Genomic DNA, 12,851 nt, shown 5'->3' on the forward strand with positions numbered 1-12,851 from the left:
ATATTTTTCCTTCTAAATATCATGAGTTGAATGACTTCTCTAAGCTTGTGAGATTTTACTTTGTTATAGAAGTTACCAGTGTGACTGAAATGTTCTTTTCATGTATTCTTTAATGTCTGTATTTGATATCTGAATGCAGTAACAGTGCTTGCTTATTTAGCCCGGCTTCCAGAAATAAAATAGGGACTTGTTTTGTGTTTGAGAGAGGTCTTCAACGCGCTCAAACATATAGGGGTCATTGAAGCCAATAGTTTAAGGGACCATCTCTTTGTTAAAGCCTTACTTTCCAGTTAAGACTGAAGTGTAGCTCTTCTTTAGAGAAAGAACACATTATCTTGATGTTTTGAGAGGATTCTCTTGTTTATAGTTAGAGCCTGGTCAAATCCAACCTTGGAAAAGCTGTGTGTCGGTGTGTGGGTTAGTCTTCTTGGTTACAGGTTAAGGAACCACTGGCATTATTGGAGATTGGATGTTGTTCGGGACATGCTGGCACCCAGCAACCTGAATCTGCGACCAGGAAGGTCACGACGTGCCTATCTTCAGGGTCCGAGTGTCAGCTGCCTAATCGATGGAGATATGCTTCCGTCTATCTGTATATGTGTGGAAAATTATTATGTTTATCTATTTCTTAGCCAATCAGAAACTGCATTCTAGCTTAGACCTTGGTGTAGGGTATAACTGCTGTGATCTTTGTAACTGTAACCTATGAACTCCTGTGTGAGTCTTGAAGCTGACTTCTGCTGATGAAACTGCAAACTATCTTCAGTAAAACTTTTCTTCAATTTATTATAACTAGTGCAAAGTGCCCGTGCAAAATCCGTTTTTGTGTGTGTTTTTAGTAATTGTTGGTTTGGTGTGTTTGAGTGGTCATTGTTACAATTACACAGCAAAAGTTCAGTGACATTTTTATTTGTGCATGGTAGAAAGCAAATACTGCTACTGACATAATGACATACAATAAATGTGGAAAATTGAACTACACGATTGAGGGAGCAGGCTACACAGTGAACTCCGAGAAAACGCTACGCTTGAGCAAACAGTTTGTGAATAGGCTCAGGCTACTACAAATGATAGTCGTGAAAGAGACTGTGAATGCATTGAATAGGATATGTTTAGTTGGTGAATAGCATAGGCTACTATTACACAGTAGCGATAATGTTAAGCACACCAGAATAAAATATAATATTCAGAAATAAACAGTGTAGCTGACTTACAGATTCAGTTAACATCCACAAATGAATAAGCGCAACGATTCAGGGAGCAGGCTACACAGTGAACTCCGAGAAAACGCTACTTAAGCTCCACTGCTTTCTTCGACCCTCTCTGTCTCTGGTCCTGGGCTGTGCTCACTCAGTGTCAGTGTGAGAGGGGGAGTGGCCAGCGGCTAGATCGGCAAAAGCCAATGTGTGCTTCTTTTACCGATATATTTACCGATATCTTTTGCATTTCTAATCCAAACAACGCCAAACATGGCACTGCACTTACTCGTGCCCGTAGCAAGACACCTGTCAAGTTTGAAATCCATCGGACTAACGGTTTGAGAGATATGCAAATAACAGACACACACACACACACACACAGACAGAAAGAAAGACGTTCCTGTAATTTATAGATAGATATAATATTCAGAAGTAAACAGCGTAGCTGACTTACGCCCGTTTCACACATACTCCGTTTGCAGTGCGTATGCGGTGCGTGTTGTGGTGCGTATGCGGTGCAGGAGCAGCACGCGCTATAGTGCTTTCACATATGCTGCGTTTGCAGTGAATAACTGATCCGCGGCTGTACCACAAACACATACTTACTATTTTTATTTCAAATCCAGAAGTTATGCTGCAACTTTTATTAAAAAAAGTTTTGTCAGCATTGCGATTCTCTTTGTACACATATACACTCTTTAATGGATGTATGCACGTTTAAACAATTTAAACAACGTAGGGCTATTATTCCATGCATTACTTCTACTTATATTAAGTTGCTCAAGCAAGTGGTCAAATATTTAACCATGTACTTATATTAAAATCGCAAACATTTTAAATTAAAACTTAAAATTGACAAAAACAGCCGACTCTCATGCCTTTTCTTTTGCATTTAAATTTTAATACAATAGATCTTGCATGTCACAAAGAACTTGTTTTTCCACCTCCACGGATGAGATGAGTGTTGTTCATTATGTCGCCTTGTTGAGGTAAATTGTAGTTTTCCTTGCTTTACCCCGGTCTTAAAGTAAAAAGTTGACTGTGAAAAAAAGTAGTATTTAATTAAATACATTTATGGTGAGATTACTACATTTTATTTAATTAAACGCATTTATGGTGAAATTACTACATTTTCAGGTCAATCTGTGTTCATTTTGACCACGAAACATGTGCTGTCACTTTAATTCAGCATTTGCAGCACAGCAGAAATAGACTCGGTGCGGAAACGATCACTGCACTGCTGTATATGCATCGCAACTGGAACGGATCAATGGACTGCATCCGTGTGCAGTGTGAAAGCTCTAACCTGTTAACATGGGTACGGAAAAAAATACGCACTGCATACGCACTGCAAACGGAGTATGTGTGAAACGGGCGTTACAGATTCAGTTAACATCCACAAATGAATAAGCGCGATTCAGGGAGCAGGCTATTATATTAATAATATTCAGAAGTAAATAGTGTAGCTGACTTAATGTTTAGCTGACAGAGTGTTTATGTCAGAATGTTTATTTTTAAACCACAACCTTCTAAGTGCTTATTTCACAGATATATTTAACGATATCTTTTGCATTTCTAATCCAAACAACGTCAAACTTGGCCTGTTAAGTTTGAAATCCATTGGACTAACGGTTCGAGAGATATGCGAATAACAGACACACAGACAGACAGACAGACAGACGTTTCTGTAATTTATAGATAGATAGATAGATAGATAGATAGATAGATAGATAGATAGATAGATTCTGACTCCGGTCTTCTTTCATACATCTGATCCTTGGGTGTGGGTGTGTGTGTGTCATCAATCACCTATCCCATATAGAGATTGCACTATTTATACACATGATATCAGAGTTTAAAAAAATCTATTTTAGTGCACCTTCTCTCTTGATTTTAGCGCACATCCTCGCTATCATAAGCCCAAGCACGTATTTCTCAAAGAGCAGAAAGTTTGTTCTTTACTGGAATCTAAAAAGAGAGTAAGATGTGACATGAAATGACTACAGAATTTTCATTTTTGTGTGAGATATCCCTTTAGGTGTATTATGTGACATTGATTATGTGTCTGTCTTCTACAGATGTAACCAGTGTCATGGAATATAATGAAAGACTTGCTCGCTTTCGTCAGGGTCTTGTCAACCCATTTGACAGGGGAGAGAACGACAGCAGCACTGAGGGGAAGAATCTTCCTAAACATGGTGTGTCAACTTTTACATTGAATATGCACTCCTCCTCTTCTGAAGGTACAGGTCAATATACACTGTATATTATACAATTTTTACAGAGAAGGACATTTCTTGTGTTGTGAATGAGATCATGTGAGTCACACAATGTACGCTCTTGTAGCCTACCACAGTAAAACACAATAACACTGACTAGGTAAATAAATATGGCAAACAACAGGATAAAAATGACAAACAATTTCCCTATCATACACCCGGCGCAATGCAGCGCCAAGCGCGATGCAAGTGGTTTTTGCTAGTTTCAGCCCGACGCAGTTGTCTTTTTCACGTCCTGCGCCACGTTGTTTAAATAGCAAATGCATTTGCCCCCATCTGTGCACCCATGGGCGTGCTGGTCTGAAAACGCTGGTATTCAGGCGCATTGTTGGCGCGTTGCTATTTTGAGGCAACTGAAATAGACTGCGCCATTGACCAACTGAAACCTGGTCTAAAGTCAAAGTATTTTTTGTGTTATTTAAAGAGCAAGTTATAATGTGCGCCTATTGGTGGTTGCACAACGCGTGTACACTCTGCTTATTACACACACACACACACACACACATGCGCAGCAGCACACAAACATGCCAAACATTAAAAATAAAAGGATTACAATGTAAAATATTAATATTGTGTACATAAGATATGGTGTAATCCGGCTTGTCCCGTAGATGGTCTGCTTGTGCGCTTTAACCTCGCGGGAATGGGAGATGACACTCTGATTGGTTTGTTTCACGTTACGCCCAAAACACATCCATTACTCATTAAGAAAATAGGGACAGAGCGCGCCGACCATTTTTTTTCGTTGTCAAACTAGCAAAAGTGGATTCTAAGTGTACTTGCGCCCCTACGCTTTAGACCATGCGCTTAGAACGTTAAAATAGGGCCCTTAATCTCTATGTTTTTTTTCAATAACTACATGTCAGTGGCTCAAGCCTTTATAACTAGTTTTAAATAACACTTTAGAATTAGTAATGGAGGCTTGGGATGTTTGCAAGGGAGATACTTAGTTCTACACCAGTGTTTCCCAACCTTTTTTCAGTCAAGGCACCCTTTGAAAATGTAAAAAAATGTGTGGCACCCTACACTAGTGTTGTCACGATACTACTTTGATACTATACCTTGAAATGTATCAATTTACAAAGAACTGCCGTATAGGCCTACTGTCATATAGATATTTTTAATAAAAAAATGTTGTCCATCCATTTAAAGTCTTGGAAATCATTAATTTCTTCTGAAGAGATCACTTTACATGATGACATATTTAATTAAGGCTTTTATTCATATATAAACATTGCTCAATTACCATTGCAAATCTCACCTAAATGTTTGCTCACTCAGTGTATTTGTGTTTTTATATTGGGATAATTTTGTTATAATTGCACAAGATAGCTTGTTTTTAATATATTTTATGTAATAATTTCACAGTTAATCTCCAAATTAATGTAGAAACAACATAAAGACAGTATATTTCAAATAATTGTTTAATGGCATCTTTTTATGAATGAAGTGTTATTTGATTCTGATGTCAGTGCTGCACATGTGGATCCCACACGCGTCCCATTTTCTCACAACTCTTAACGTTCATTTAAGACTTTATTTAACTAATTTAAGACTGCTCTCATGAGGATACTCAAAGCGAAACCGTGAAAGAGAAGTCGATTCTGGCGCGCATCGTTCCCCAGATAGCAAAATACACTCGGGCCAGATCCGGTTAGATTCTCACCTGCCGGAGATTTACCCGTCGGCCCGCTTCCTTCTGCCGCACTCGTGCCGGATGCCTGTTTACTCACTGGCCGATTCCGGTCCGAATCAATCGGCCCAGATGCGGCAGCCGTTAACTTGCCGACACTGCCGCAATCAACCCGGAATCGGGCCGTCACTAATGCGCACTGCACGCCGGAGCTGGCGCGATTCAATCGTGCCATGTTATTATGACTACCTTTATTGATGCTTCTTGAATAACCCATGTAATCAGTTTTGTATTGATATGAAAGAAAATGATAAAGTCAATCCAAAACGTATATGTATAATAACTTTTGAATAAAATGCAAACAAACTTAACATTTTAATATTTATCCCATAATTGTTGCAAATGATATAAACCAAGGCCAGAAAATATGAAGAACATATTTATTTATAAAATTGCACATCTCAAGAAACAACTTAAAAACACAAGTCATTTAGGCAATTACAGTAGTATAAAAAAAATAAACTTGCATCAAAAAAAAAAAAAAAAAAAGTGCACACTGCACAGGTGTAAAGAAACACATTAAAAGACTTAATTTGAACATGAGAAACATAACATTGCACAAGTTAAGAAATATCCTAAAACACTTATCCTAAAATTTTTAAATAAACTTTAATTAAAAAAAATGTGCCTGTGTAAAAAGCACACAAGTATGAAGAAACATCTTAAAAGCCTTCTTGAAGCCTGCTCAAAGCACGTTGTTAGATTTAGCTCTTTCCTTCCTTCCATCCCTATCAGGAGCAAGTTGTAGCAATCTTGTTATGCATTTTCCCACCTCTTTATCAGTGGACATCTTGGTATGGGCATTTGTCCTCACTGCATCTGTATATAGAAAACAATGGTCAAATAGATAGTTATACTTTGTCGTGCAACACAGTGTTGATAAAAATAAATAACATGATTGTTATCAAACAAGTGCAACCTACATATGATGGATTTTTTTCCCCTCTAACTACAGATCAGAAAAGATAATGTTACTTAAACCCTTAGAAGAAAAAAAAAAACCCAAAACATATTCAACAGATTCATATGAAAGTAGTCTTACACAACAGACAGTATAGCAGCCTCTATGTGCTGGAGTATATATAAAATCAACTTACTGACATAAGTTCAACAAAAGCTTTCCCAGGATACACAACACAGCTTATTTAGTGGAAAACCCACCAAGAATTCCAAAATAGATTACCTTTTTAAAACACACAAAACAATAACAGAGTATACACAAAAATATAATACATACAAGACAAATTGTGTGAAAAATGCAACTGCTTGAACTTACCAACTTCTTAATTTGTTCTGGCTGATCCTTTATTTGATTTTCAAGCCTTTCCAAATCAGTTAAATCTGACAAAGGAAGGTTGAATGAACTGATGTCTGGACATTCATCACTCTGCGACTGAGCACTGTTCTGTTTTTGCTGATTTTTAAGAACCATGACAAGTTGTTGCTTGATGACCTCTTGTGCTTTAAAAACTTCAGTCAGCAGTGCTGCAAAATACAAAAATAATAAATGAGCATAAATAAACTTGAAGCTTGTTTTTTCATATAGTGTTTGGTAGGAAGAGTCAGTTAAATCTTAAATATTTACCCACTTTACAACCATCCAAAGAAAAACAATTAAAATAAAACAACTTAACAGTGGGTTCTTTTAAGTTTAACAGAACTCTTTTTGGTTTTGTTAAAATTGTTTAGTTGCGCTTTACTTTTTAGTTGAATTAAAGATGGAAGTTGTGTATACTTACAAACACATGAAGAACTGCAACAGGTGCTGTCTCCATCTCCAACTGCACTGGTACATGGACTTGAATTATTCCTAGAGGTGTTGGGACTTGTAATACCATATGCGTGTCTGGATGGAGTTCTCAGGGCGTCTACCATAGTCAGTGGGGGTGACGGTATTTGCGGTGCTGCAACAACTTCTGAATGATCCTGAATTCTGCCTGCATGTTTTTTCCAGTCTCTTGCTGGCAAAGAAATGATCTTCATCACTCTCATTTGAGTGGTTTCTTTTATTCCTCCTGTACAGATAAATGGGGGATACAATTAAAATAGTGCCATAGCAAAACATGCAGATTATAATGGATGAATGCAATATATGTACAATTTACATACACAAGACATAGTTCACCCAAAATGAAAGTTCTATAATCTATTCCCTCATGATGTTGCTGCAGACTTTTCATTTTGGGGTTAACCACAGGGCAATTCCATGCAAAGGTCATCTTTACCATGAAAAAAAAAACAAACAAAAAAAAACAAACAAATGAACCATACCCTTTTTAAGTTGTCCAGTTAGGTGTGTATTATTCACGGAGTGGCTGGTATTAAATGCATTTACTGAGAATTTATATTTAAAATAACTGGATCTAAAATAAAGTTAGCCTACTAATCACTGTTACAATTTGACATTGTGAATGTTTTAAAATAACAAGAGTCCGAGTTCAACAGCATATCAAGTAGTAAAAACCTTACCTTTGTGATTGAAATCCAACGTTGAAATATTGTCAAACTTTTGTGAAACTGGATCTCTTAGCGGTGTACCAGTCTATGGCGTGTACACCTTTATCGTCCATTCAATGACCGTCGTCCAATCAGTATAGGCTACGGAAACACGTCATTCATTATGCAAGATTTGAAATTTGCCGTGCATTGTTCGATCTCAGCTAAATGCTATAGGCTAGGCTATTTGAATATGGCATTTACCCAGTTACTTTGAAACTGCTTTTAAAAACCAGTGAATGACAACATTATCTGCATATGGCCATTGGATTGGAACAATTTTACAAACAAATTTTAAAAGAACTGTACTGTTTAATGAGCACATCTGCTATCACTTAGGCGAATTAGGTGGTAGGAGGATTTCTATACAAGTAATTGCGCTAGCAGCTGTATGTGGTTAGCTATGCAGTCTCTCGCGTGCTGTTAACTTCCCTTTCAGAGCGTCTGCTAACGTTACATAAAATACTAGAAAATAAAAGTGCATCGATGCTTACCCATTTTTTCTTAGATGATCCCATTTTCGTATGTCTTGCTAAATAATCCATTGAGTTTTTTTTTTTTTTTCGTCCAAACTGCAAAAACATTGTGATCACCACAGGTACAATGAGACTCCTCCCACTGCTGTGCGAGGGATGATGATGTCACCTGAGCGCGCATACGTTTAAAATAGTAGGCTACATGTAAATAATGATCTGCATGCTTCATTACAAAAAAAAACAAAAACATTTTGCTATGGTTATATAAATATTAAAGAATGCTGTGCAGAACGACACTATATTATTATTATTAGTAGGCCTATAGTTTAAGTTTTACCGCAGATATTTTGTTTTGGACAAATACACAACATTCAACGAGTAGATAGCACGTTATCAAATACGTTCAGGAATTTGTCAATTTTAAAATAATTTTTATGTTAATTATTGCTTCATTAAAACCATTGATTGAACTTAAGCCGAGTCATTTCCAGAAGTGGCCTGGATCTATACAGCCAGATACGGCGAGCATGAATCGGCCCAGTGCTGTACAGCCGTAACAAAAATGCATGTGCAAGAGTGAGCTGCGGGCCACACTCGGGCCGGTTAACAAACGCCGATGCCGAGTCTGAGCCGCAGGCGCCGCGGGGCAGCCGAGCTCGGGCCGATTACTACATGCTATCTGGGTCTGTGCGTCTGCGTTCAGCGCATTCTCTTTTGTATTTTCTCGCTTGCATGGTTTAAAAGCATTTGCATGAAGAAGAACGTGATTATATAATGTAACGCTAGCCAAAGGATGAAAGAAAAAAACGGATGCTACTTTAATTGCGTTAAATATTTTTAACGCGTTAAACTGAAAAACATGAATCGCACGCGTTACCGTTGACAGCAGCACGGACATAACCGATGTGTTTATGTGAACACGCGGCAAGACGGACGTTGTGACAATGTTTTCGTGTGCTGGCTATTTGACCGTTAGTGCAACAATGAAAAATAGGCAGCTTTATGTGGACGCACTGGGAATGAGGCACGGGAATAAAATCATGCGCAAGCGCAACCTCCGCAATTCAACCCCGAAAACTTATGATTTGCATTTTTATTATAAATTTATGCGCATTATTTGTTGTTATTAGAGACTTCCGACGATCCGAGATTGATGGTAATTTTTTTTTTTTTTTTTTAACACATTTTAGCAATTTTTAAATGTTTGATGGGGTTTTTACACGGCACCCCTGCTCTCGCCAGAAGGCAGCCCGGTTGGGAAACGCTGTTCTACACAATAGTATTTCAGTGACAAAAACCTGAAAAATGTCAAAAAAAAAAAAAAACATCTAAAAATGTCTTAGACGTGCCAGTATTCAGTAATACAATATGTTCCAGTAATGAAGATTCACATTCTTCACAATATGCTGTATGAATATTTGGTCTGATATTCGCATTGGTCTGAACAAAAACGGCATACAGGCTAAATAAAAATGCATATACACTCTCTGAGAGTAGGTGGTGCTTATGGAACAGCAGAAATACAGCGGTTACCCCTGTACAACAAAACGTAATCGGTTACTAACGTAACCTCGGTTCTCTCTAGAAGAGGGAACGAGTATTGCGTAAGTTAGCTTACGCTACGGGTAAAGTCATCTTTTCTCGAGATATGAAGCCAAAAAATTATCCTTAATTTTTAATTCATTGTCAACGCAGTGCAGCAGCTAGCAGACCTAGAGGGGGCTTCCTAGCGCGCTCATTGGCTGCTCCGCGGCAACTGCATAAGCCTACCAGTGAGCCTGGCGTGACGTCACGCCCAATGAGGCACAGCCCGCCAAAAGGGGAGTGGCTTAGCGTAAAAAAGGAAGGCTCGGAGGCTGATTCTCTGGTTTTCCGTCGACTGAAGCGACATGAGCTCGTGGCGCGAGCACGGCGGGTTACGCAATACTCGTTCCCTCTTCTAGAGAGAACCGAGGTTACGTTAGTAACCGATTACGTTCTCTTACGAGAGGTTCTCTTGTATTGCGTAAGTTAGCTTACAAACAGCTCTAAACAGACACTGACATAACCCCATTTTCGGTGCAGCTCAACCAGGAGAGCTAAATCGAATAAGTAGCCCGCGCATAGCCAGGGCGGGTCATACATACGATCTAGACTGATAGCAATTTAGCCTGCAGGGCAGGAACTTCCAGGTTATAGAACCTAACAAATGTAGAGGGGGAGGCCCAGCCTGCCGCTGTACAAATGTCATGAATGGAAATCCTGCTGGACCATGCCCACGACGAGGCCACGCCTCTGGTGGAATGAGCCCGTATGCCCAAGGGGCACTGCAGGTTTTTGGACGCGTAAGCTGCCGCAATAGCGTCCACTATACATCTGGACAGGCTGTGTTTCGAGGCGGCGAGACCTTTGGTGCGCCCTCCAAACGAAACGAACAGCTGTTCCGAACGCCTGAAAACGGCGGAGCGCGTAACAGAGCCCTGACAGGGCAGAGATTCATCCTCCTGGCTCCTCTGAGGAAGCGGGTGATGAATTAATTCCTTCCTAATGCGCGGCCGCGCGCCGAGTCGGCGAAAGCTGCAATAGCCGCAACATAAACTTTGAGCGTGGAGGGGGACCTGCCCACATCCAGCAGCTCTTGAAGGAAGCATAAAACCCACGAAACACCACACGTCTGTGGGTTCAGATTTTTCCCCGTGCACCACTTATTAAACACAGACCATTTTGACTCGTAAAGCCGCCTCGTGGAGGGGGCTCTCGACTGCGTGATCGTGTTCATAACCCCTTCTGGCAAATCAACGAGTATCCGTTGATTCTCCACGTGTGCAGAGTCCAGCGCTCTGGGTGGGGATGCCAGATCGAACCGCGGGCTTGAGAGAGGGCTGAGTCTGCCAGCCGCACTAATTCCGGGAACTATGTCTGGTTCTCCCAGTACGGGGCTATTAGGAGCACTGAGCGGCGCGTTTCTCTGATCCTCCCGATCACCTGGGGTAGCAGCGAGATCGGGGGAAAAGCGTATAGCGGGACGCTGGGCCAGGCTTGGGCTAGCGCGTCCTCGCTCTTTGAGAAGAATATTGGGCAGTGAGCGTTGTCTTTTGACGCAAAGAGGTCGACTTTCGCTCTGCCGAAAAGGCGCCATAGAAATTGGACTGTCTGGTTGTGTAGAGACCATTCCCCGGGGGGAACGTTGTCCCTGGACAGTTTGTCTGGGCCGTCGTTCAGGTGACCAGGTACATGCGTGGCTCTCAGAGAGCGCAATGAGCCCTGAGCCCAACAAGGAGGCGCTCCGCCAGAGCGCAGAGGGTTTTGGATCTGATCCTGCCCTGACGGTTCACGTAGGACACCACTGACATGTTGTCTGTGCGGACTAGTACATGGTGTTCCCGCAGGTATGCGAGAAAATGCTTCAGCGCGTTCTCGACCGCTAACATCTCTAGACAGTTTATGTGGAGGCATTTCTCCCGGTCTGACCAGAGGCCATAGACCGGTCTGCCCTCGAAAAGCGCTCCCCATCCTAGGTTGGAGGCGTCTGTCGAGATTGTTTTCCGGTGCGAGATAACTCCCATTTTCACCCCTGTTTGGTACCATTCGGCCGCCAGCCAGGGCTGCAGGGCTGAGACGCAGCCCTGATTCACACTGACTCGTGCGCCGCCGGTAATCCACGCTCTGCGGGGCGCTTTCGCTTTCAGTCAGCGCTGAAGCGGGCGCATGCGCAGTAAGCCCAGCTGAAGCACCGCTGCAGCTGAGGCCATGTGGCCCAACATCATCTGAAATGTTCTCAGGGGGAAACACCTGCCTTCCTGAAAAGACGCGGCGAGGTGTCGAATACGGCGCGCGCTGTGTCGACAGTCTGGCCGTCATGGCAACCGAGTTCAGCTCTATTCCCAAAAAAGAGATCGACTGACTGGGTATTAATGAACTCTTGGTCCAGTTGACCGAGAGACCCAAGTTTTCCAGATGGCTGAGAAGCGCTAGCCTGTGGGAAATGAGTTCTTCCTCTGACTGCGCTAGAATCAACCAGTCGTACAAATAGTTCAGGATTCGCATGCCCTGTGTTCTCAGGGGAGCGAGGGCCGAGTCCATGCACTTTGTGAATGTACGGTGTGCTAGAGACAGGCCGAACGGAAGGACGGTGTACTGATATACCTGACCGTCGAAGGCGAATCTCAAGAATGGCCTGTGACGGGGTATAATCTGAATCTGGAAGTATGCGTCTTTCAGATCGAGTGAAATAAACCAGTCCTTCAGGCGAATTTGCGCGAGGATTTGTCTGGTCGTGAGCATTTTGAACGGCCGTCTCATGAGAGCTTTGTTCAAATATCTCAGATCTAATATGGGTCTGAGAGCTCCGTCCTTCTTGGGAACGAGGAAATAACGGCTGTAAAAACCCGTCTCGGTCAAAGAAGGATGCACTCGTTCTATCGCCCCTTTGCGTAATAGTTTCGCTATTTCTGTATGAAGCAGATGGGCTGCTTCCGCATTCACTCTCGTCTCGGTCCGTGCTCGAAAGCGCGGGGGACGGCGAGCGAATTGAAGCGAATAGCCCTGTTTCACAATGTTCAACACCCATTCTGACACGCCCGGGATAGCCTCCCACGCTCTTGCATGCATGGCTAGGGGTCGAATGGCCTCTGGGTCCTGACCGCTGCACTGCGCGGGATAGGGAACACTTAACAGAGGGATCCGCGCGGTGCGCGCGCTGTTGATTCTGGGGAACAGGGGCTCGCTG

At 41.8% G+C, this 12,851-nt stretch overlaps 1 protein-coding gene across 3 annotated transcripts in view; it reads left to right on the forward strand.

Annotated features, from left to right (window-relative positions):
- def8 (differentially expressed in FDCP 8 homolog) overlaps positions 1 to 12,851 on the forward strand; it is a 117,504-nt gene that overhangs the window by 15,416 nt on the left and 89,237 nt on the right. Inside the window, exon 2 of one of the 3 annotated variants that reach the window (XM_084123921.1) lies at positions 3,278 to 3,442. The exons of 1 other annotated variant lie outside the window; for it this stretch is intronic. In XM_084123921.1, coding sequence (XP_083980047.1) covers positions 3,292 to 3,442 — 151 coding nt within the window. In that variant the 5' untranslated portion in view covers positions 3,278 to 3,291. The remainder of the gene's footprint in view (positions 1 to 3,277; positions 3,443 to 12,851) is intronic. One more of the 3 variants, XM_084123922.1, reaches the window with a different exon arrangement.

This window comes from Abramis brama, assembly GCF_963993115.1.
Source record: "Abramis brama genome assembly, chromosome: 9".
In the NCBI taxonomy this organism is placed as follows: domain Eukaryota; kingdom Metazoa; phylum Chordata; class Actinopteri; order Cypriniformes; family Leuciscidae; genus Abramis; species Abramis brama.